At 33.8% G+C, this 25,502-nt stretch overlaps 2 protein-coding genes across 2 annotated transcripts; one reads left to right on the plus strand and one right to left on the minus strand.

Annotated features, from left to right (window-relative positions):
* The first annotated feature begins 436 nt into the window (after positions 1 to 436).
* Positions 437 to 11,272, plus strand: LOC117914260 (pantothenate kinase 1). Its single transcript, XM_034829515.1, has 10 exons — positions 437 to 922; positions 1,516 to 1,731; positions 2,842 to 2,888; positions 3,391 to 3,507; positions 5,228 to 5,347; positions 5,438 to 5,532; positions 5,624 to 5,717; positions 8,173 to 8,304; positions 10,119 to 10,231; positions 10,789 to 11,272. Exons 1-10 carry the CDS (start codon positions 823 to 825, stop codon positions 11,012 to 11,014), a joined length of 1,260 nt encoding a protein of 419 aa, XP_034685406.1. The 5' UTR covers positions 437 to 822; the 3' UTR covers positions 11,015 to 11,272.
* Positions 11,273 to 11,459: 187 nt separating this feature from the next.
* LOC117914269 lies at positions 11,460 to 16,155 on the minus strand. The gene is made up of 6 exons (XM_034829526.1): positions 15,948 to 16,155; positions 14,011 to 14,142; positions 13,766 to 13,921; positions 13,142 to 13,264; positions 12,698 to 12,841; positions 11,460 to 12,069 (listed from the first exon to the last, which is right to left on the minus strand). The coding sequence occupies exons 2-6, from the start codon at positions 14,119 to 14,121 to the stop codon at positions 11,635 to 11,637; spliced, it is 969 nt and encodes a 322-aa protein (XP_034685417.1). The 5' UTR covers positions 14,122 to 14,142; positions 15,948 to 16,155; the 3' UTR covers positions 11,460 to 11,634.
* Positions 16,156 to 25,502: the final 9,347 nt, after the last annotated feature.

The raw sequence follows: 25,502 nt of genomic DNA on the forward strand, positions 1-25,502 counted from the left end.
GAAGCTGACGTGTTATTATCATAGTATTTAATCTATTTTCGTTATTTTTCAATTAAATTTTAAGAATGTTTCTCCGGTTTGTTGTATCACGTGGGAAGTGACGATGCAGCCCTCGTGATCTTCATTCGAATAAGTGATTTTTCTTTTCCCTTTTAACGAGGAATAGTTTGATCTTGTGGCAAAAATATGTCCCTTTTTTACTATGAAGTACCTAATTGCGCGAATGAGTTTGATCATTATCCTTCTTCTGAATCTGAAAGAAGTCAAATAAGAGAACCTGGGAAGGGTGGCGGCCATTTAATAATAATTGAGGGTTTTATCAATTTAATGCGTTACGTCATTTGGCTCGTTCAAACCGGGGGAAAGCGATGGATTTGTCTCCCACCTCATCTCTGGACACATCAATCCCTCCCTCCTGAAGTGGGTGGGTGAGAAGAGAGAAAGGCGGGTGCATATGGTAGTATACAATTTTGCTGTTTGCCAAACGACCCTTTAGAGCCACGCGCTTTAACTCCGCTCAAGACAACGAACCGCTACGATCCATTTTCACAGATCAGTAACCGAGAGTGGTTGTCGAGCGCGTAAGATTCGCGTACGTATGTTTTTGCTACTAGCAATTCTGAGAAGCCTCCATTTCCAAGTTGGTCCATATGGATTCGTGTGCAGGAGTGGTGGGGTTAGGTGAAGAGGGAGAGTGGCGCTAAGCTTCGGAGTCAGCGCAGCAGTTGTTGAGGACAAGAACCGGTTTTATCCAATAGCAAGCAGTGAGGGGATGCAGGGAGTGCGCAGAAACCATTGAAGAGGCAGTTGGGTGAGACGGAAATGGAAGCGCGGTGTTCTGGAATTGAAAGGAATTCGGAGGACGGAGGTTCCAAAGCTCTCGCTCCTGATGAAATTTCGCATTTGGCTCTGGACATTGGAGGTGAATCCCGGATTCTTTTAAGCATTTACGTCTATGCGACGGCTTTGGATTGTTCTGATTTATTTGATTTTAGTTTTGAACTCTTTCTCTAGGATTCAATTTCGCTGCGAGGTTGAGTCTGGCGGTTTCTAACCATGTGGTCTTGGCTACAATTTTCTAATTTTCTATTTTTTTTTTAAATTTAAAACTATTTTGTCGATTCCTTTTTGGGCCTTTGATTACTTCCCTTATTTCTTCTCCAATTGTTTGGCTCATTTTTGTACTTTGATGATGTGTGGAGTAGAAATTTACTTGGAGGGATCTTTTGTTTATGGCATGATGATTCTACTCCTTCGCTTCTTGAAGTACATGCAGTGGAATAATCTGTAGTTTTAAATGAAAAGGAATACCCTGAAGGAGCATAATTCCACTCCTTTTGCTCTAAATTCTCACTGCTACCATTCCACGATCAGTTTGAAAGCCAAACGGCCTCTTTTTGAAGCCAATTTTAGGTGCTTGGGGTTTGCTCACAAAGTTTGAACATAACTAGATTGGAAGATTTCAATGTGATTTATATTGAAACATGCAATAAACATATGTTTGTTGGTATGCAGGCACTCTGATTAAGTTGGTGTATTTCTCAAGGAATGATAGCTGGTCGGTTGATGATAAAGGGGCAAAGTCTCCAAAGGGGGATTCTCCTTTGCGAGTTTCTTGTAGTAATCTAGACTATCCTATTCTTTACGGAAGGATCCATTTTGCAAAGTTTGAGACAATCAAAGTCAATGAATGCCTAGATTTTATTCGTTCGAAGAAGCTTCTCCATGGTGGTATGTATTTAAATTTGCAGCTTCCAGTAATTTTTCCATAAAACTCTCAACCGACTCATAGTCCTTTTAGAACAAGAATAAATATATACAACGAGTGGTTTCTAATGGGTTCCATTGTTGTATACAGTTTTGTTTATTGGGTGTAAACTATTCCTGAATTGGATTTTAGGCTATTCAACGTCAGCTAGGTCAAATTTGGACTGAGCTTGAATGATCTTGGCCCTGCCTCAACAGGCCTGTTCAAGCCAGGCTACTATATGCTTGATTGAGTGCAAGTTTCTTAATGTTTTTGATGGAGCTGCTTAATTAGCCTAACCAGGTTCAATTTTGTGTCCAAGTATGATACTCTTGAATTTACTAATACAAATTAGTAATTATAATATACTCAATTTTCACCTTTGATCACTGATTTTATGTTATTTGTAAATTTCTAAGAAGTTTTTTATTTGAGCCAGTTTCTTAGGTGCTAAATGACAATTGCATGACTCCAAACTGTTCAGGAGCCTACTGGAATTGAGTTTTATGATGCTCAATCTTGACTTGTAAGGCAATAAATTTTGGAACTTAAGTTTACCTTGTTCACTTTGTTAATCACCCCGGATGGGCTCCTTAACAAGAAAAAGAGCTGTTCATAATTAGTTTAGTTTGTTTAACAGCTCCAGACTGTGTCACTGTTGAAGCCTTTCATAGAGGACACAATATCACCTGTTTCATGGGAGAAGTTTGAAAGGTCTATCTCTGACATTGCTAGAGAAATGTTTCTGAAAAAATTACTAATTCATAAATTACATTTCCCCCCCACATATAATGATGTTGTTAAAGAGAAATAATGGAACACAAAGCACTAATGCATGCAAATATCTTTTTCCCAGTTTTTGTGTATGTGAATAGGAACTTAAACCGGACAAATTATTTTCCATTGGAAAAACTAAGTTGTCTGTGCCTTCTTTGATTAGTAGTTGCGACCAAAAAGACGAGAGATAATGACATGTCTCTTAAATTAAGCTATCAGGGATTATTATAGAGATCATTGATATTCTTCCTTCAAGTTGTTTCAGAGTGCAGTTTAGTTCTCATAAATTTTCTGCTACTTCTATTATTGATATTCAGGTTGTTGGCATCATGAAGCTCCTGTCTCTGACAAAAATGTTATTAAGGTAAACACTATTGTTGAGCATTGCTAGATTATGATTTCTTGGAGGTTGGGCTGCTGATTACCTTGTTTTATTATCTAGGTCTGGGATTCTGGGCTTGGTCTTCTTGATGTCATATGTAATTAAATTAACTAATGAGGGAATGTCTGACAGAAGGCAGTTAATTGAAGTATGCTATCTATTTTAACATTGGGATATGGGTTTTCCTCTAGATATATCCAACTTGTACCGTAGATAACTTCAGTGGGTGTGCAGACAGATATATCCTGGGAATGCTCTTCACTTTTAATGATAGAAGTGTTAGGTTCTGGTATGAACTGATTGTCAATTCAACACTCTCATTATTTCAAACCAAAATCCCTTTTCTCTGCTCATGATGAGGCCTTCAACCTCTTTGTTTCAATACATAAAAATGATTAATTTTCTGCCATAAGCACTTGAGTTTTACAATATACACTTCAAAATTTTGCAAATTTATCATTAACTTGTTACCATCTGTGAGAAGGCCACAGGCGGTGGGGCATATAAGTTTGCTGATCTCTTCAAAGAGAATCTTGGGCTCAATCTTGACAAGGAAGATGAAATGGATTGTCTTGTTAGTGGAGCAAATTTTCTGCTTAAGGTGAGATCCTAATACCACATACGATTGTTTGTATGTACATATTTTGCAATTTTTATTTTTAATGTATTAGAATAAGTCCTGTCTTAAAGTACATAGAATTTTGAATGCTTGATCTATTGCCCTCCATCTGTATTGAACTCCATAATTCTGATTATAGTCCTGGACACTGCAGTCCTCTCTCATTTACTTTGCTTTGACTTGTTCTTTGATGCTGCTATAAAACACAATCATTTTGTTGTTTTGAACTTCTGTTCTTTATACAAGATTGGCTGGCGTCTATTTTATTTTTTCATGCATCGTTCATTCTTCTTTCTTTCTATATTTGTGTTATATATATTCCTCAAATCTGGTTACATCATTTTCCTTTAAATCCTGTTAACTTTGTTGATGCTGCTGTTTGCTATATTGTGCAATTGTTAAGGCCTGACTTCAAGATTCAACATATAAGAATATTAATAGGAGTCCTGAACCTAGTATGCAGCATGGAAATTTTGAAGAGGTATTCATGGAAAGAATCATGGATCACTGGCACATAAAAAAAAAAAAGAAAAATCCTGATTGGGGATATCAATTATAAAAACAACGAACTTATTTTGAAGGACCAAAAATGCTAAAGAATCATTGTAGGAATGAACTTACTTTTGCTTCAGTTATTTCATAACTGTTCGGGATGCAGTTGCCTTGTGGCAATCATAGTCGTATCAAGCCTTGGACCAATTACATAATGGCAATGTGTACAAGCCTATTAAATTCAGAACCCATAATCAAAGATTAAAATCTTTCTTTAAAATGCCCCTAAGGACAGAGAAAGGCATGTCAATGTCTTTAACCGGACAGACATTTATACATGCGGCTGTCAGTGAGTCATGTTGGGTCAGCATTTTAAGTAAGCTCTGTATGCTAGAAGATTCACTTGATTTTTTGCCCGCCTCTCCATTTCAGCATATTTTAAGCTTTTCTAAGAGAAAAGGAGACACAAGGAATACCAAACAATGAGATGTACTGATGGGTTTCAATAGGAAATTAAATAATTATGCTGAAACAGTTGCACAGTTGATTTTCATTATGTTTGGATGGATATTTTAGAGAAACATTTAAATCATGTAAGTTTGGAATATGAGATTTCTCTCAATAATTAGATATGCAATCTTGTTAGTTGAAGAAGTGCAGTCTGTTAATCTTGTGCAGTATATTGTTTGGCTTCTGATCATTAAAGAATTTTTTTTTTTTTTTTTAACCAAAAAAATCTCCTTGTTATGAGTCCAAAATGCATGATAGAAACTCATTGCTTTGATTTGTGTGAATGTATTTTGAACTTAACAACATTATGATCTCAGGCAATCTCATCATTGAGTTATTATTTGACATTCTTTTTTAATAAGTGAATATATAGGGGTTACTTATCAAAAAAAAAAAAAAGGTGAATATATATAGGAATCATTTGTTTGCGAAGACTGCTATCCCAAGACACCCTAAAAATGAAATGGGGCTCAGGCCTGATGGGCAGCCCTTGTCAAACGTGCTTTCAGAAATTTTGCGCTATCCCCTGCTGGAGAAATTCCTGTGTTAGGGTTCTTTTCCACTCTTATTTAGGGTGCTTGAAACTAAAGCATCTACATAGTTGCTGTCAAAATTTATTTGTTATTGTTTTATTCTTGTTTATTGTATGGCTTTTATTTGTTCTGGACAGCAGGCTCACCCTATAAATGTTCTTAAGTAGGCAGTTCACCATGAAGCCTTTACATATGTGGATGGCCAGAAGGAATTTGTGCAGATTGATCATAACGATTTGTATCCCTACCTGCTTGTTAATATTGGGTCTGGTGTTAGCATGCTCAAGGTAATTCTCCTCATATTTGACTTAGAATTACTGTTTCATCTAGTGTCACTTTTCAAATTTGAATTGATTCTTAGTCTTGTGCTTAAATAGGTGGATGGAGATGGCAAGTTTGAACGAGTTAGTGGAACAAATGTAGGTGGTGGCACTTTTTGGGGTTTGGGAAGGCTTCTAACAAAGTGCAAGAGGTTATTCTCATCATTTTGCTTATTTTAGTAAAAACATCTATCATCCCATTTAAAATGTCTTTCATCTATGGACTTGTATTTTCATTCTCAGTTTTGATGAGTTGCTTGAGTTGAGCCATCAGGGAAATAATAGAGTGATAGACATGCTTGTTGGAGATATCTACGGTGGAATGGACTATTCGAAGGTATATATTTTTGATATATTTTATCATATCTTGCTTGATGTGTAGCTAATTAAGGTAAAACGTGGGATTATGATTTATATTAGATAAAGATGCTGTATAAGGTCCTTGATGATCAGTGGATTTTTTCTGAATTTATAGTTTGTGATAACTTCTAAAATTTCATGGACTTTATAGGGAAAAAAAAAATTACTTAACAAAACACCTGTTTGACTCCTTCCAAGTTAATCCTCTAGGTTAGTAATTCTTGTGTTGATTGACAAAGTTGATTGTTTAAGAGTTTGTTCTCTTTTTCTTTCTTTCTAGAGATGCAATTATTGCTATTCATTTCAGTAGGGCTTCCTGTTTGCTGTTTAACAACAATTCATTTCCGTATTATCACTTGTAGATGTGACATGTGAGCTTGAAGATTTTTTAGCTTCTCTTAAAAGATCTTAGCTGTATTAAATTCAGAAGCGCAACATTTTTTTATGGTCATCAAGATCTATTCTTTGGATAAAAAGATGAGCACTTGTTTATTTCCAGACACTTTAGTGAGTAGGACCTGAAAACCAGTTCATTTGATGGCTCCTATGAGTGACAGCTTGTGAGAAGAGCAAAAGCTATTGATGTGGTTAATGCACAAAAGACAGAGGTGTAGTTCCATGAAGTGTCCCAAAATGTGAAATTTCCCTAATCTCCTTTGATGTACAGTGTGGGACCTTTTATATCCAGACAAGCTCACTGCTTGTGTTTCCTTCAAGGAATCGTAATCCTAATGGATATGACAATGAAAAACTACTACTGTATATTACACTCTCCTCTTTAGGGTGGTTCTAGGGCTATGATTGGCTTGAGACTGAATGAGTTGTATCCTATGAGAAAAGTGGTTCTCAATATTTTGGAATTATCTAGGTGGGGGTGAATTGGTAACATCTATTAAAAATTAGACTTATTGACTTGTTTAATAATTAATCAAATTAATTCAAAGTGATCCCAAAATACAGAACATGAATATTGGAACACCTTATTTATATGGAAATCCTCAGAGGGCAGAAAACCACAAACTTCTTGCCAAGTAGTTTTGCCAAGTAGCCCTCCTTTCAATCTGTAGTTTAGTGAGCACACCTTGAACTTCTTCAAGGCACACTCTTTAAACCACCTTGAGCTCTTTTAAGGGACACAACATTCCTCCAAAGATTGCAAATGCTAATATTGATTGATTGTTGAAGCTCAAGAGAATTGGGGTCTTCAGTTTTTAGGACATAAATAATGTGAATGTGATGTTAGCTTTGAAGACAATAAAAAAGGAGCAAAAATAATATCAATAATTCCAAAAGCTCTCTAAAGAAAAAATTTTAAGATATATATTTTTGAAAAACAGATCCTAACACTTCAACTTCGCCAAATATTTTTTCTACTTTAAATGAAGTTTCCCAAAATCATAAAATTGCTTCATGGAAATTTTTTTAAAAATAATTTATTTAAAAACTTTCCTATTCCAAAAAGGCTTTTAAAAAAATAGGGAACTTGGCAAGTAAGAATTTTTAAATATATTAAAAAAAATTTGTACCTTCTTAAACAACAATTAGAAAATACAGGTAGAGGCTCTATGCCTTTCGTTAAAAAAAAAAACAATTAGAAAATATTATTTTCTTTTCAAAAACAAAAGAGACTTTTCCAAAAAAAAGGGAAAAAAAGATCTAATATTCAAACTATTATTTTTTAAGAACTTTAAATGCAAAAAAACCAATTTTTATTCAATTTTAAATACTATAGAAAACTGCCCAATCTCAGCCCTACATATATTATGTTCATATGCAGACAACTTGAAGGAACATGTAAGACATGGAGCACAATCCTCCACAGAAATAAGATTGAGGATTGGATATTTGGTACCTAAGAATTTACTTATTCAATTCGTGGAGTGGAATTTTTGACTCAAATTTTGTAACACATATGAAACATCCTATCTGTTGAAATTTCCAAATCCTGAGGAGTATTTCAAGATTTCTTTTACCCAAATTGCTGTGCTTTCAGAGTTCCTTGTCTGTAGTAGCCTGAGGAGATAGTTGCTTTTTATTTTTGCAGGCGTTTGTATTGTAATAACCCGAGATATAAAAGAAAGTCTTAAATACATTCTCTATAAAATGTGCTCTATATTTCCATATTCATTTACGTATAGATCAACTGCATTGTCAGTTGTTGGTCTACAAAGGACCTATCACCTTCCTCACTATTTTTAATTGCTTCCCTGTTTGTGGGTGAGCTATATATTGTATACTGCAAAGCTGAAGAAGTTATTTCAAAATGTCTTTCAAGAACCAGTAAGTATTGGAGTCTGACACATGTATATTATTTTTGTTCAAATGTCAATATGTATCATAGTGTTGATACTGGATGGTGAGACATACCATTTTGTATTTACAATTTTTCCATCCCTTAATGGCTTAGCACACTCTTTTTTAAATGATAACAGTTTGGTCTTGCATCAACAACCATCGCTTCTAGCTTTGGCAAGGCAATTTCTGAAAATAAAGAGCTTGAGGATTACAGACCTGAAGATGTCGCTCGCTCTCTCTTGCGAATGATTTCTAACAATATTGGGCAGGTCAGTTGTAGTAGAATGGTTTCTTGCATGCAATAGATTTAACTTAGAAATGAGACATCTGTTATTATGGTATAATGACATTTTATAGCATATATGCATACAGCAGTAGCTTTGAGAAATATGGACTCCACAAAAACATATTGAATCTGTTTGAGTATATATCCTTTTCAAGCCACCGTGCATGAAAGACAACCCAATTATTTAATGAAGTATACAGAATATATCCTCTGGCACATGAAGGAGCACAGTTGTGAGTTCTGAACTCCTTTTCCAGACTGCACATTTATTTCATGTGTGCATGGATCACACTGTACTTCATGGGATTCATTCCTTTCTTCTCTCTCTTTCCCTCTCTCTACATATATTTGTGTGTGTGTTTCTTTATGTATGCATATCTAGATATTTTTGTATTATTGTTACTATTTTACTTTGAATCTCTTTCTAAACTTAATTATGAATTGTAAATTATAGTTTTTAAGCCTGAAAACCAAATGAATAAATTTATCATTATCACTATCAAGTGCACCAGTATTGTCATCTAAAAAACTTATCCCAATCTTGGGGGTTGGCTGCCTGGTATTTTAGGCCAAGTTTTTTGTTTTCTTTTTAACGAACACTTTCTGTTTCAACTTGAGCTTATTGTTCTGCCATTGGCAAGGTTCAAAATTATGAGGTATCTTCATAATACTACATTAAAACCTATGATACCCAGGCCCTTCATTTTCACCTAGTGTACCCATGTCAACATCATGACATGACATGGGTGTAGGTATAGGATCCTTGTTGGACACTCCTATTTCACTTTGGGTGTGGCTGATTGATTTTTCCATTAATATCATTTTATTTTTTCAACTTTCTCAGTAATTTCTATTAGAGAAAAAGAAGAGTTAGTTAAAAAGTGAATTTTTGTAAGAATATTCAGGGATATGAGGAAAAAAAGGGATTAAAGGGAAAAGACGAGAGCTTTTAAAAAGGTTATCTTTGATTTCAATTTATTTTTAATTGATTTTTCTTTTATTATGCTGTATCCCAATACCTGTGCCTGTATTTTGCTTCCTTTTTTATCCGAGTCCTCGTATCCTAAAAGTTGATTTTTGAAGGATCAGATACTGGCATCCAACACGCATAACCGAAGTGAACTTAGGAATTCTGAAAAAACCAAAATCTGAATTATTGCTTGTTATTTGGGCTTTTACACGTCTATGGGTCATGCTTCTTGGGTGAATGCTACTTTTGACCAACATCCTTGGTGGATGTGACTAGATCAGTGTAGGTTCTCCTATTTTTTTCACATGATTATTTAGGTTGTACTGCAATTTTTTTAGGTCTCCACATTTCCAAAACTGTGCCCAGAATACAACTGGTGCCCAAGGTTTCAAAGATATGACTTTGTGCCTTGCACTATCTTTAAAGCAACCTTTTATTGGAAGGTTGGATAGAGTTTGGCTATAGGAAGCAACCCCAAAAATGTCAATCCACATTTGCTTCACTTATTCCTGAAATGCTGCGTAATATAATAGAGGTCTTTTTTCCATTCTTTGCTATTTGTTTAGTTCTGAAGGTTCTCACTGGGTGCTTTCTAGAAATTTTGTTTGGCCTAAGTTGATTTATATAGCTTAAAATATCGATACACTCACAACTTTAAGAATGAGCTCATTTTCTTGGCTTCCTTTTAAACATGACCCGCAATCCATGATTTTTGTAATATTTATGTATTTATATCTCAGACATAGCAGGCAAAATCAATAAATTGTCCTTCCTTTTCTTGTTCATGTCCTAGTGTTCTTAATATTATTTTATTCTTATCTCCCCAGATATCTTATTTGAATGCACTTCGATTTGGGCTCAAGAGGATATTTTTTGGAGGATTTTTCATCCGGGGTCATGCTTATACAATGGATACAATTTCTGTTGCAGTTAATTTTTGGTAATCATGAAGAATTTCGAGTACTAAATTATTTCCCTTGTTTTCAGTTTTAAGTGCATTATGAAACTAAAGTGAAATCTAAAGGCTGCCTTCAACACTGGGAGCAAAAAAAAATTATTTTATTTTATTTTTTATTATTTTTGTTATTCTTCAGATAACATGTTGGGGATGAATTTATGTTGAGTGGAATGCTACCAAACAGAAAACAGGGGAATGCAAGTCATTGAAAAGAAAAGAGAAAAAAAAGGCATCACCAAGCAATGATAAAAAAATCATTTGAAGTTAAAATATTTCTCAAAATCCTAAACTTGACCTGATATGTGCAACAAAATGAACTCATTCCAATTGTGATGTCAATAAAATGGAGTGCATTCGATTTCCATATGGTGTCTAAGGTCTTTGTTTTCTCCCACTTTTCACTGTTTTTTCTCCTTCGGGTCGTGAACCTTTGTTTCACAATTGTTTGGGTATTCTTGTTCTGTTTTGTTACTTATATATTGCCTGTTGTTCATGCATATCATGGATATCAGTTAAAGTATGTCATACTTTCTTTTCAGGTCGAAAGGTGAAGCAAAAGCAATGTTTTTGCGGCATGAAGGATTTCTGGGGGCATTGGGTGCATTCATGAGCTATGAAAAGAATAATTATGATGGCTTGATGGTTCATCAGTTAGTGGAACAGGTCTCAACCAGTGCATCTTACTCTGGGGATAAGATTCACAGCTCACTAGCTGGGGATTTGAATGACAGTGAAAGTATAGGTTGCAGTGTCTATACAACTTAGCAGTTGAATTGTTTTCTCCTCAAATGTTCTAAACAAGGCAATTCTTCATGGGTGGCCTGCACCTAATGTGGTTATAAAGAGTTGAAACTTGATTAACTTGCATAATATTCATTACAATGTTGTAATACCAACGCGTTTAACCACAGAGAATTAATAAACAAGAGTGCAATGGGGGAGGGGTTGTGTCCCTCCCCCCACAATTATTTAAAGATCTATACGGATATTGTCCAGAGCATATGAAGCAGCACAGTTGTGACATCTTAAAAAGCCTTTTTCTTTTTCCTTCTGTGCAAGGAATTTGAGCTTGAAAAATTCTCGCTTTAAGAAATTGATTTTTGGATAGCATCAGGTGGGAAAAAATTGAGGATGATAGGAAAACCGAACCTACAGATGCAAACCTAGCACCCAATTTTTTGTCCGTGTTCTGCTGTTGATGAACCGGTGCTATGGAAATAATATAATCTATTACATTCTTTTAACAGAAGCCTCATAGCAAACAAACTGGAGAACAGTTTAAAATTTAAAAGATTACATTGAATACAGACACAAGTTTCAAGAGAGTACAAACTAAAAACTCAAGTTTCAAGAGAATACAAACTAAAAACTCAATGATTTCAGTCTTAAGGGAACTTTTTATGATATTGCTTCCCATTTCTCCTTCGCAGGGCCCATCTTTCTTTAATGTCACATACTTCATCCACTTGGTGTTCATATGTTTGTTCAGATGGTTCTCCAACGGATTTTTTAGGCTCAGAGATTCCTCTAATTCTGGCCGCTTCAGCAAGCAGATCGTTTATCAGCATTTCAGTGGTCCTTGAGGTGATTCCCCTTAGATACCAGGAAATGGGTGGGGGTGGAACAATAGCTGGCTGGATCAGTTGCTCCAAGCTGACTTTTGACCCAATCCTACCTTTGCCTCCAGTACATGAATAATATTCATCCCATGTCTTGGGTTTGAAGGGAAAGCAGGATTTTTCATCAACAAACACAGGTTTCACCCTCCAGCAACCTTCAAATCTTTTCATGAATCCTGTTTTCACTTGCTTGAATTTCATCTGAGAAAACATGGGAAGAGAGAGTAAAGAAAATGTTCATGACTCATCCACAAGTGCGTGATATAATTCAGGTCATATACAAGGCTTTTTTTCCTAATGCTTTCATGTGATAGCTTTGTATCATTGGAAGAAAATATCTGGTGGGGCGTATTAAGCATTAAATCGATATTGTTGGATCATGATGGGATGGATCAGGTCTAAGGTGAGTTACTCAAAAAAAGGGTAAATGTAGCCAAACACTTTCTTTCATTTTGGTAGAATTGTTGAATTTGTTTTAATTGAAACATTGATTTGCTTGTCCAACGAAAATGAGTTCTACCACCAACTTTGAAGTGTTTCAATATTACACAACTAACTCCCACTCATGCACACTCAAATTCTTACTTGTACACCAAAAAGAGTTTTAGTACCAACTTTGATGCGTTTCAACATCATGCAACTAACTTCTACTTCATGCACACCAAAAATCTTATCCTCTCTTCCTCTCTCCATGTTTATTTTCTTAAAACTAGGGCAGAAATAAACAAAGCGATGCAGACCTCCAGGTGATAGTTAATGATGAAAAAGGTTAACTGAAAACATGATTCAGTTGAGAATTGACGGTTGTCAAAAGAAAAGGTGCTCTTACCGAGTGATCTTCTCTGTTTTGATCTACTATAACATGAACTGAAATGGTCCCTGACCACCAAAGAAACCTCCATAAGGCTGCCTGTTCCACTTCAACTACTTGCCTTAATCCTTCATCGAGCAAGACTCTTCTTGAGGTTACTTCCTAAAAAGGAATCAATCTTCTCAAATCAGAACTCAGGAAACTTTTCAGAGATTTAGTAGATTAAATACTATAGATGATGGTTGCAACAGAAGTGAGGGCTGTAGGATAAAACATGAACATACACGTAATAAAGGAAAACAGATTTGCATGGGAAATTTGTTAGCAGAGAAAAGGAAACATACTCCATAGGCATATTACCATGTCTGAAACACAAAAACCCTGTTGGTTTTTCAAGAAATGGGTTGATCCTGTTATGGGTTGAATAAAACAAGAAAGAGTGGATGAAAAGATGCTGCTCACCTTAATATTCTTGAAGACCCTCTTATTGTCAGGGTCTATGACAATATTGTAAACTGCATCTGGGGGCAATCCAACATCAACTTCCACACTAAGGTTGCAAAGAGAACCTTTTGGTACACTGACCTGGAAGAATTACATCAGATATTAATAGCCCTAGCAATTGTAAACTCAATAAGATGATGTTAGCAATAGATTGGACTTTTACAATCATAAAAGTACTAAATCTTTCGCTGAGAATTTAATTTTGGTCTGCCACAACAACTGTTTTATGGTTCCACGAACCACAGGTTGGTGGGTTATTGTCTTACTGATACAAATATAATCTAAACAACATGTACCTCAGATTCCACCCCGCATAAAGATCCTTCATGTGTTAAAAATAAAATGGTGCAAGGTTTATCTCTCAGTGGATGAAATTGGGAAAAGACTGAACAAGCTTGAGACACATCAGAATTGATTGATTTTAAATCATAACAAGCCAAAGCAGTATCTCTTTCTTTTAACTTCTACATTTAATCAATTCACCTTTGAACATTGCAAATACAGCAGCCTTTAACCAGCCTTATGGTTATACTTATAAAGTTTGTACAGGAAAGCAAGTTTCCTGGATTAGCTCTTCCTTACCTTTATTTCTGGGGGTTGCTCAGTCCAAACAGGATTTTCTTTCCAATGTTGCAATTGCTTCTCTAGATTGAGCCCCAATGCAGTACTTGATCCTTTCTCCACTGAGGCTTTCAAGTTTGTTCCTTCATTGCCATTTTTAGATCTCTTGAGATGTGACTGCAGCAAACATGAAAAAGAAAATTTTATGCTCAAAACTAAAATAAACATCCATTAATTGATTGTAGGGTACAGGAGAAACAACTGACCTTTAAACAAGTTTGAATTTTTTGAGGAAGCTGTACAAAAAATGATGCATCGATCAATTTTGGCCATTCACTTCTCTTTCTCTTCTGGATGTCTATGCTTGTTTTGCTCATTTTTATTTCACTCCTCAAAACCTGGATTTGGTTTTGAATGTTAGGTTAAACATTGTTTAAAAAGACTTTTGTAACAACAACCAAATTCCCAACAGAACTTTCCATTTCTTTGGAGCAAGTATATTGTCGAGATTAGAGAAAGATGTCTCAAATGTTACAAGGAAGTTAAGATTTTATTTCAGAGAACCTCATGTTGGCCTTTTTTGTTTTTTTTGTTTTTAAGTGAAAACAATATTCACATGGAGTTGAACCCTGAACATCCCCATCCCAACCCTTAGGACTCTGTATTAGTATTGTTGCAAATAAATTTCATGTCTCATTTTAAGGTTAATCAAAACATTGTAAATACATGACAATGATAAATTCATAATTAGCCACCCAATTCTCCATTGACTGAATGAACTACCACAAGTCATACAAGCCATTAATGCTCTGATGCTATTAGCTCTATAAGGAAACTGTCCCTTGCAGACACCGGTAATGGCATTTGGAGGGAATCAAATGCTAATCCTCCCCCCATTCTGAATTACTGTTTCCGTATGTGAAGATATCAAGAAAAACTCCTTGGCAGCACAGAAGTGAAGTATAATGATTCCAACAGGAGAATTTCCTAAGGATCCACTTGGATCTTGTAAAGAATGAGGGAAAAGAAAGAAAAATGCAGAATGGATTTATTTCTCAAACTCTTTTCATCATTATCATTTCTTACCTTTGTTTCCATTCAATATCCAAATGAAGTCTAAATAAATGAATAATTGAGGTGGGATTTGAAGAGAAAAATAGAATTCAAAAGCAAATCGATATACTGCTTTGAGGTGTCTGGATGGTAAATAGCGATGGATGTATCCAAATGAAGTCTAAATAAATGAATAATTGAGGTGGGATTCGAAGAGGAAAATAGAATTCAAAAGCAAATTGATATACTGCTTTGAGGTGTCTGGATGGTAAATAGCGATGGATCCTACCCAAAGGAAAGGGGAGGTGTAAGTGTTCTCATTGTAGATCAGCAGTTTATTATGAACTCATCTCCCATTTCAGTGTTGCATCATATCTGAAAGCAACTGGTATTGGACAAAGATTTCCAGAGACTTGGAGCCACAAGAAGTAATCATAGCTTCAGACTCTTTTAATGCTAAAGCCTCTTTCTTGTTTTTCCTATGCCATTAGGAAATCATAAATCTTGTGCCGTCCATTAGGGATAGCATTGGGACTTCTCAATATTGCAATCCCATGCACACATATGCCGAAACTAACATAGCAGTAATTTTTATAAATTTTTTTATTTTTAAATACTAAAAGTTAGGCTGTATCACCCCTATAATTTCCTTGAGCAAACCTCTAGGTTAGTGTTCAAAGCTAAATTATATACTTCAGATTTTATTCTCTCTGGGTCATTTACAAATCTTCACTAAAAAGGCGAACCTCAATAATCAGTTATCCCTACCTTAAAATACCAAATGCCACCAAAAGCCCATCAAAATAACAAGATCAAGACAAACCCATCGGCAATTAACACCAAATTTAAACCAAATCACTTGGAAAAAGCATGACCCACAAATCCAAAATGCAAAACTACCCACTTTGAAAACGCATTAATTTGAACACAATTCACCATCAAAGCATTCCTTGCAAACAAAGACCATTAAATTTTTTCCAAAAAAGGAAAAAAAAAACTTGCACACGGAAGGATACCTTTCAAATACAAATTTACATACGAAAACAACGAAATAGAAGGGAACAATCAAAGAAAGATAGATCTGCAAACTAACATGCCTATAAATTCGGTAATCTAAATACCACAATGAATGAGAATTGGATTCACTTACAGAATAATCATTACACTGCAGAATCTAATGAATCTCGGAGCAACACTTGATAAAAGAAGGCAAAATTTTGGCTTCTATCTCCTGATTTATCTAAGCTCCTCCGTCTTAAGAGTTTCTGAGGGTTTAATTCACCGTCTTAAGAGTTTCTGAGGGTTTAATTCTAGCACGCAATCCATCATGTGATCCACGTGCCAGGAGTTTTTTTTTTCTCTCTATATTTTAATTGAACGACTACCAAGGCAAGCTCATTTTCCTTGCAAGGACTACCGCGCTTTATATATATATATATATATATATATATAGTAGGCTTGGTCCGTGCAACGCACGTGAAGACTAGCAAATAGTGTATTTTCTTTTATATTTATATTGATTTTAATTATTTGATAAAAATTATAGGAAGATATTTTTTTTTTATATATTTTATGGTTGAGTTTGAATATATTTTATTTCATAAAAATTATATTTACCCATTTTCACATTACAGTTATAGTTCAAATTAAAATTAGGGTAAAATATTTTTTAAGTTTTGAATGATTTTTTTTAAAGGTTCAATTTTGTTTTGATTTCCAAAAATATTTTTCTATCCTCAAAAAAATGAAAATAATAAAAGAAAAAGAAAATATTTTTTAAAATAATTTGTTTGTTTTCAATTTACAAAAAATCAAGTCAAATAATAGATTTTTTTAAAATAAAAAATTAATTCTTTTATTATTTTTGAAACTTATTGTGTAAATTATCTAAAAATAGTAAATAAACCACTTTTCAACCGCAACTTCTAATATTTATCTTCTTACCTTTCATTTGTATTTTTTTTCATTTTATTTTTTCTTTGTTTGAACTTTTTTTTTCTTTTTCAGGATAATTCCATGACATGAAATATAGACTGAAAAAAGAAATTCAAAGTATTGGTAGTTCTTCCAATTGTTTTATTTTTTTTAAAGGTGAGCCAAAAATATTTGCCCTTGATATGATAGTATTTTGTATACTAAGGAATCTATGAGAGAAGGTTTTATTTTGTCTATTGCAAATATTAATATTTACTAAATATATAGAATTTAAATATAAACTTTTTTATACTCTAAACTTTATTTTTATTTAAAAAGAAAAATTACATGTGATATAATAAAATTTATATGCACAAATTTTGATTTATGAAATTAAAGAATAACACTGAAGGTGTTGTTTGCTTACTCGATCGGAGATCTAGTGCCTATTTATCAAATGAAAAATATTTTTAACACTTGAATATTTTCATCATTCAAGTGTTATAAATATTATAATTTTTTTTTAGAATTATTACTAAACGCACTCTTAGAGTGCATTTGAGAATTATTCTAAAAAGTGTTTTTAACATTTTTAACACTTGAATGATAAAAATTTTCAAATATTAGAAATATTAAAAATACTTTTTACAATCATTATTAAACGGGCTCTTAAAGTTTATTTGGTAGTGATATTAAGAAATATTTCTAAAATTTTTTAATACTTGAAATTTTTTATCATTCAAATATTAAAAAAACTAAAAATGTTTCCTAAAATCATTATCAAACACACTCTTAATCTATTTAAAAATGATTTTAAAAAACACTTTTAGTCTTAAAATGTTTTTGAAGAAAAATGGGGCGTTTGACAAAATTTAAGAAGTACTTTTAAAATTTTGAAAAATAATTTATTATGTTAAAAATCATTTATAATATTTTTTGAAAAAACACTTTACATAAGTGATTATTGTAAAAACACTTCATCTCTAAATACTTCATGTAGAAACACTACCAAATGCAACAAACATCTTTAAAAATTATATTCAATATATTTAAAAAAATTATCCAAATATTTGAAAGTTGTTGAACAATTCAAACACCATTTTTATATAAGGTTGAACTTTTCTCAATAGTACGGTAATTTAAAAAAGTTATTCTTAAATTATTGTAGTAGAAAAAGTTATTACAAATATATGGTAGTTTTTGTCACCTAGGAGAGAGGGTGAACGGATAGATTTTTTTAATCAAAATTGTCTTTTCAAAAGATGATTTTATTTCCATTTAAAAAAAAAAAAATTCAAAAGGGAAATCGTCTCTTCAAGAGACGATTTCCCATTAAAAAAAAATTTAATATATATATTTTTTAAAAATCTCAAATTAAAAAAAAAAACCTTCAAGAGACGAGTTCCCATAAAAAAAAAAAATAATTTTTTATAAAAATAATAATAATAATTTTTAAAAAAAAAATAAAAAAAAATGCTAAAGGGAAATCTATATATATAAAAAAGAAAAAATTAATATTTTTTTCATGGGAACTCGCCTCTTTAAGAGACGAGTTCCCTTGATGATTTATTTTATTTTATTTTATTTATAATTTGGGATTTAAAAAAAAAATATTAATATTTTTTCATGTTTCCTTGAGACTGTTTTTTTTTTTTTTTCTTGAAGAGATGATTTCCCATTAAAATATATATATATATAAAATCCCAAATTATAAAAAAAAAAATCCTTAAGGGAACTCGTCTCTTTCCCATGAAAAAAATTAATATATTTTTTTAAAAAATCCCAAATTAAAAAAAAAAAAAATCCTCAAGAAGAGACAAGTTCTCATGAAAAAAAATTAATATTTTTTTTAAAAAAATTATTATTATTTTTTTAAAAATCCCAAATATATATAAAAAAAATATTAATTTTTTCTTTTTTATATATATAGATTTCCCTTGAGGTTTTTTTTTTTTTTTTTTTTTTTATATATTTGAGATTCTTTTTTAAAAAAAATAAAGAGACGAGTTCCCTTGAAGATTTTTCTTTTTAAATTTGGGATTTTTTAAAAAAAATATTAATTTTTTTTTTATGGGAACTCATCTTTTTTTTTTTTTTAATTTTGAATTTTTTTTAAATGGAAATAAAATAGTCTTTTGAAAAGATGATTTTGATTAAAAAAAAAATCGTTCACCCTCTCTTCTAGGTGGTAAAAACTATCATATATTTGTAATAACTTCTTCTACTATAATAATTTAAGAATAATTTTTTTAAATTATTGTAATATTGAGAAAAGTCGGATTCGTTTGAGAAAAATAATACACTTTATAAAAGGATAAAAATAATTTTAACTGGTCTAGAGTTCACTAAAGTTATAGTAGGTTGAAAGTAACGAAGCAAAAGAAAAAGAGAAGTACAATGAAATCGTGGAAGATGAGCTTTCTTGATGTAATCATGACATGTGTTATAATGACAACAATCCACCTTGTTGCCTTGCTAAATCTGTCAACCGTTCAACCGTTCAATGAAATTCGTGGAAGATGGAGCTTTCTTGATGTAATCATGACATGTGACATAATGACAACAATCCACCTTGTTGCCTTGCTAAATCTTTCAACCGTTCATTTTATTGATATTACCTTTGCCCCATTCTCTGAAAGAAAAGTAATGAAACTTTCCTAAATATTTAAAAATTGAGACATAGTATAATAAAGTTAGACTTAACCTTTTACTTGCTATCCACTTTTGCATTGATATTGATTTAAACATTTTAAACTCATATCACTTGTATCATATATATAACTCCAATGCATTAAAAGTTGCATAGATGATATAAGTCATGAGTTCTTTACAAGATGATAAGTTATTAATGTTAGAGTATCGAGTTTTATTTATATGTTGACAATTTTGTTTATTTTAAAGTTTGACCATAGAAGTTTTTTTCGATAGTGATTTACTTTTCATTGAAGATCAAGAGTTGTTATTTGTTCAACCAAAAAGTTACAAATATGTTAAAAAAAGTTTGACTTATGACAATTTAGGTTCCATTGAGATATAAAAAGGATTGGTAATTGTTTTGAACTTAAAATCAATTTTTAGAAAGTTTTTGAAAAATAAAGGACGCTCAAGTCGGGGGAGCAATGCTCAAGTGCCCCACATTGCTTGAGTGCCCAAAGCATTCAAGCCACCAAAGTGGGTTCAAGCAGTCATGAATTTCCAATTGAGATTCTTTCATGTAAGTATGAATTGGAAGTCTTTTAAATCTCTTTGAGATTTACTCTTATAAATACCTCATTATAACCCTTTGAGGGCAAGAGATTGGAGAAAGATCAAAGATTGAGAAGAGATCTCATATTATGAAAATATGATTGCAATTAAAATTAGAAACCAAAATTTTAAAATACGATTTCAAAATATATACTAAAATTGCATGCAGTTTCAAGTTGCAGTTTCTAAACTTATATTAAAGTCTTAATTTCATAACATGTGGGCCAAAAAGTCAAGATGAAGCAAAACTCCTTTTCAGATGTTTGAGAAAAATCTTGGAAGATGCCTATGAAAGGTGGCATGAGCTTATTTAATTGCTCTCATTGGATGGGAATGAAAAGATTGCTAATATTTTATAGGTCTTTTACTAGGATAATTTAGCTTAAATTGGGCATAATTCTACGTACCTTGGTAGCATAAATTTTAATTTTTTAATAATTAAATAAAGATATTTTCTGCTTGAAAAAACTTGAGCTTGATCTATACAAGCTGGAATACAAACATTTAGAGATTTGACATGTTAGAATAAAAAAGGTTATCAGTATTGCATTTTGATGTAGGAGAAAAGACGGACAAATTGTTTAAAACTTTGATACAAAATACGTACAAAGTTCTACAAAGTTTGTTAGATTTAAAGATGATGTTATATTTTTACTTGATGGTAGAATGAGAAAGTTTGTAATACCTTTAATAATTATGTCTCATTCATAGAAGTTCTTATATATACTTATGTTCAACACCACCTTAGTAGTGTTAAACTTATGAATTGGAACCATGGTGCCTCAGTCTACTTCCTAATAGATGTCATTCCATACATAGCAACGCCTATTATTTTAGGTAGGCACCAATAATGACCCAAATTTAATTGAGGGTTAATTTTGTCAAAATATTGTGTGAATGGCCGAATACCTTGGCCTTGAGTTTTGTATATTATATATAGACTTTATAAGAATGCTATACATGGAAAGCAAATAAAAGCAAATAAATTCCCGCAAGATTCGAGCCCTATACATGTAAACTATAATATGTCAAATAATGTATGCTAACTGTACAGAATAATAAATGGAGAAATAAGGAAACAATTGTGGGCTAAAATAAGGAAAGAAGTGTGGACAGCAAAGCTGTCTTTTGATAGCCCCCCTCAAATTGATGTAGGTTGATCAACAAGCATCAATTTGCTACTTAGCAAGCAATGTCGATGACGAGGGAGAGCCTTGGTGAAGATATCAACAATTTGTAAGTCAGTGGAAATATGTGGAAGAGTGATAACACGAGCTTCAAAGGCTTCACGGATAGAGTGACAGTTCACTTCAATATGTTTTGTGAGCTCATGATAGACAAGATTGGCCGTGATTTGAATAGCACTTATATTATCGGCATGTATAGGTGTAGGATTGGTCTCAGAAAAATCTAACTTCGCAAGCAAACCTCGAAGCCAAATGATTTCAGAACAAACAAGAGACATCGCCCGGTACTCAAATTCCGTAGATGACTTAGAGACTCTGTCTTGCTTCTTACTTTTCCAAAAGATCAATGCATCACCTAAGAACACACACCAACCAGTAATGGAGCGACGGGTATCCGCACAACCAGCCCAATCAACATCACTATAAGCAGCAAGGCGAGTAGAATTGCTTGTATGGAAGAATAAGCCACGAGTAGAAGTGCCTTGAACATAGCATATGATCCTACGGACAATAGCCAAATGAAGATGACGAGGAGCTTGAAGGAACTGGCTGACTTGCTGTACAACAAAAGAAATTTCCAGTTTAGTAATGGTGAGATAAACAAGGCTACCCACCAACTTCTGTATAAACTGGGATCAACAAGTAAGTCGTCTTCCTCTTTGTGAAGCTTGAAATTTAATTCCATGGGAGTATCAACAGAAGTAGCCCCTTGTAGACCAGCTGTAGCCACCAAGTCACTCACATACTTATGTTGATTGAGGGAAATACCAGAGGGACTATGATACACCTCAAGACCAAGAAAATATGTGAGAGACCCAAGATCTTTCATATGAAAGGACTCGGAGAGATGAGTTTTGAGCTGACCAAGTAAAGCAGAATTGGAACCTTGATTTTCAATTCTGTTGATTTTTAGGAAATGTACAGTTTCGCATCATCATATAGTAGAAGAGGATACAAGAAAGAAATGTTGATTTTCAAAGAAAATAACATTCCTAGAAATACGTGTACAATGTAATGTAGGATCATAGCAAACAAATCCCTTTTTGACACATATTATATCCTAAGAAAGCACATCAAACAGATTGAACAGATAATTTATGTCGCTTATGAGGAGGTAAATGAACAAAGCATACACAACAAAAAATACGAAGGTGATCATAACTAGGTTGCTTAGCAAATATGCGGAAATAGGGAGACTCCATATGTAGGACTTGAGAAGGTAAACGATTAATCAAGTGAGTAGCAGTTTTTAGAGCCTCTACCCAAAACATGGATGAAACAGAAGATTTTAACAAGAGAGTACGTACCACATCTAGGAGATGATGATTTTTGCGTTCGACAACTACATTTTGTTGAGGAGTAGAGGGACATGAACGTTGATGAATAATACCCTTAGAGGCCAAGAATGTTTGAAACTCAATAAACAAATACTCACCACCGGAATCTATACGTAATGTCTTAATAGAAGTAGAAAATTGATTGTCAACATACACTAAAAACTCAGTGAAAATACAAGAGACCTCAGATTTAGAGCGAAGAAAGTAGACCCAAGTAAATCTGCTATGATCATCAATCAAAGTCACATAATATTTAAATTTCTCATGTGAACTAACCGGGGAAGGTCCCCAAACATCACTATGGATAAGATCAAAGCAGTGAGATGATCCACTTGCAGGCAAAGAGAATGGAAGAGTTTTACTTTTACCAAGTTTGCAAGAATCACACTCAAGAGATAAAGAAGAACGATCCTTATTACTAGGTAAATAAGAGTTCAATACATGAGATAAGATTTGAGTATTGGGATGGCCTAAACGACGATGCCACACCATACTAAGATCTGAAACATTATTACAAGCAAAAGACTTAACAGAAGAAAGTGAAGAAAAATATGGAACATGTAAAAATAGTGGAAACAAGCGCCCCACTTTAGGTCCCTTCACGATCGGCTACCCCGTTACCTGGTCTTGCACAACACAACCATTACCAGAAAAATTAACAGCACAATTGTTATCAACTAATTGGCCAACAGAAATAAGATTCGTGGAAAGCTAAAGAGCAAGAAACACATCAGTGAACTTAGAAGAGGCATCGCCGATAGTAGCTATGGGCAAAGAGTTGCCATTGGCAGTCTGAATGGAAGATTGACCAGCGTAGGACCGAACATGACACAAAGTGGTGGGATTATTAGTCATGTGATTAGAGGCCCCCGAGTCCACGTACTAGAGTTTAGTAGAATTGTTACTTTGGAACCCCATTGCTGATAATGCTGAAATTAACATCCGTTGCACCATTTCTAGGGTGCAGTAATCTGGTGTAGGAGGTGCAGGAACAGAGTAGGCAACTGAAGGAGATTCGTGTGCTGTAGAAGTTGCTACAGGAGAGACAATAACCGAAGTCTGAAATGCTTGAGTCTGACGATTTTGGGGGTGAATACGACATTCTTTGATAATGTGACCCTTCTTCTTGCAATAAGAACAAAACTTCTTAGGACAAGTGACAACAATATGCCCATATTCCTTGCAGTAGAAACACTGCAAGTTTTTAGAATGCATAGGTGGTTCGCGTCTTTGGGCAGCATAAGCTACAGTTGCCGTCCCGGAACTACCATGAGATTACTCCAGAATAGCTTGAGTACTAAGGCATTGCTCTTCGCGAAGTAACTCACCAAAAAAATATCAAGAGAGGGAAAAAGAGATCTGTTCAGTAAAGAGGAGTGGACAGATTCATATTTCAGACGTAGTTTCATAAGAAACTAATCATGTCGGGTAGTCGCGTGAATAGTCTGAATAGTTGAGAGAGCGACAATAGGAACATCCGATGTAACCAAATCAGCATATTCATGCCAAAGAGTCAGAAATGCCGAGTAGTAGTCCTAGATGGAAAGACTACCATGTTGAAACATGACAATTGCATGTTCTAACTGAAAGTGACGAGCATCGTTATCCTGATGATAAAATTTCTTCAAGTAAGCCTATATAGATTGAGCGGAGCGATGAGGCCGCAAGTGGGTGACAATATGAGGCTTCATTGAACCAAGAAGCCAAGACATGATGCGTGCATCAAGCACAACCCATGAAGGAGAAGACCCAACATCATGAGATTTGTCAAAAGTGGATGGTTTTTCAACATCCGTGCCATCAATATGACCCTAAAGGTCTTTTCCCTTGAGAAAAAGTTCAAACTAAAATGCCCAAGTAGAATAATTTGTGCATGTAAACTTAACACACACAGGTGTGGAATCCATAGAAAATAAATGGAACCCGAGACAAAAGGATGGACCAAAAAAAATCCTAGAAGAAAACTGACCCACGATAACCATAGAAATACCGAGAAAAATAGTTGTGGTTGGGTGCAACACGGATCAACACAGACTTGACTGAAAGACACGAGAGACACCTTGAAACCAAAAAGACAGAAAAGAATTTGAGGAAAGAAAAATTAGCAACCTTGTTCTGATACCATGTCAAAATATTGTGTGAATGGCCGAATACCTTGGCCTTGAGTTTTGTATATTATATATAGACTTTACAAGGATGCTATACATGGAAAGCAAATAAAAGCAAATAAATTCCCGCATGATTTTAGCCCTATACATGTAAACTATTATCTGTCAAATAATGTATGTTAACTGATTCATGCCTAATTGGTGTCTCAGCTGGTTCATGTCCAGCTGGTGCTCCTTGATGGCGAGAGTAATCAACAATATTTATAACCTATAACACCATGAACTAGGGTAGCAAATACAAAGCTACTATAGCATAGTGGCTCTAGGATCGTTCCATTGGGAAGGATACTCAAGTTGAAAATGATACCAATTCAAAGTGAATTGGTGTTGTTTCATTTCAAGATTAGCTTAAGAAATAAAACACAAACTTTAGTTGAAAAAGGTTTGGACTTAGATTAACAACACAACAAGTGATGAAAATAACTTAAGAAGAAAAACATTCCTTGGAGATTCAGGTATACAGGGGAGGTTCCTCATGCAAAAGCATAGCTTAGGTCACTTGGTTCAATTCCTCACATTAGAGAATTAACGTAAAGTCAATTCTCTAACAGGTGCTGCATAAATGCATCCCTCAATTGGATTTCAGCTCTAATTCTCTCACTGATGCAACTTGCAATGGTTTGAGCCTCTCACTAGCCTTTACCATTCAAGGTGATCTTTAACCTTGGATTACCCGTCAAAAGCTCGCAAGAGGTAACTAATGGATGTCTCCTAGGAGTCCAAAAGCTTACCAAGTGTTGGCTATTCTAGAAAATCCTACCTTCAAGTCACCTACCAAAGGCTCGCAAGGGGTAAACTAGTGCATCTCCATGGTTAGAGATCACTTGCCTTACCAAGTGTTGGCCCAGGTGAC

The sequence above is a fragment of the Vitis riparia genome, chromosome 1 (assembly GCF_004353265.1).
Source record: "Vitis riparia cultivar Riparia Gloire de Montpellier isolate 1030 chromosome 1, EGFV_Vit.rip_1.0, whole genome shotgun sequence".
NCBI classification, from domain to species: domain Eukaryota; kingdom Viridiplantae; phylum Streptophyta; class Magnoliopsida; order Vitales; family Vitaceae; genus Vitis; species Vitis riparia.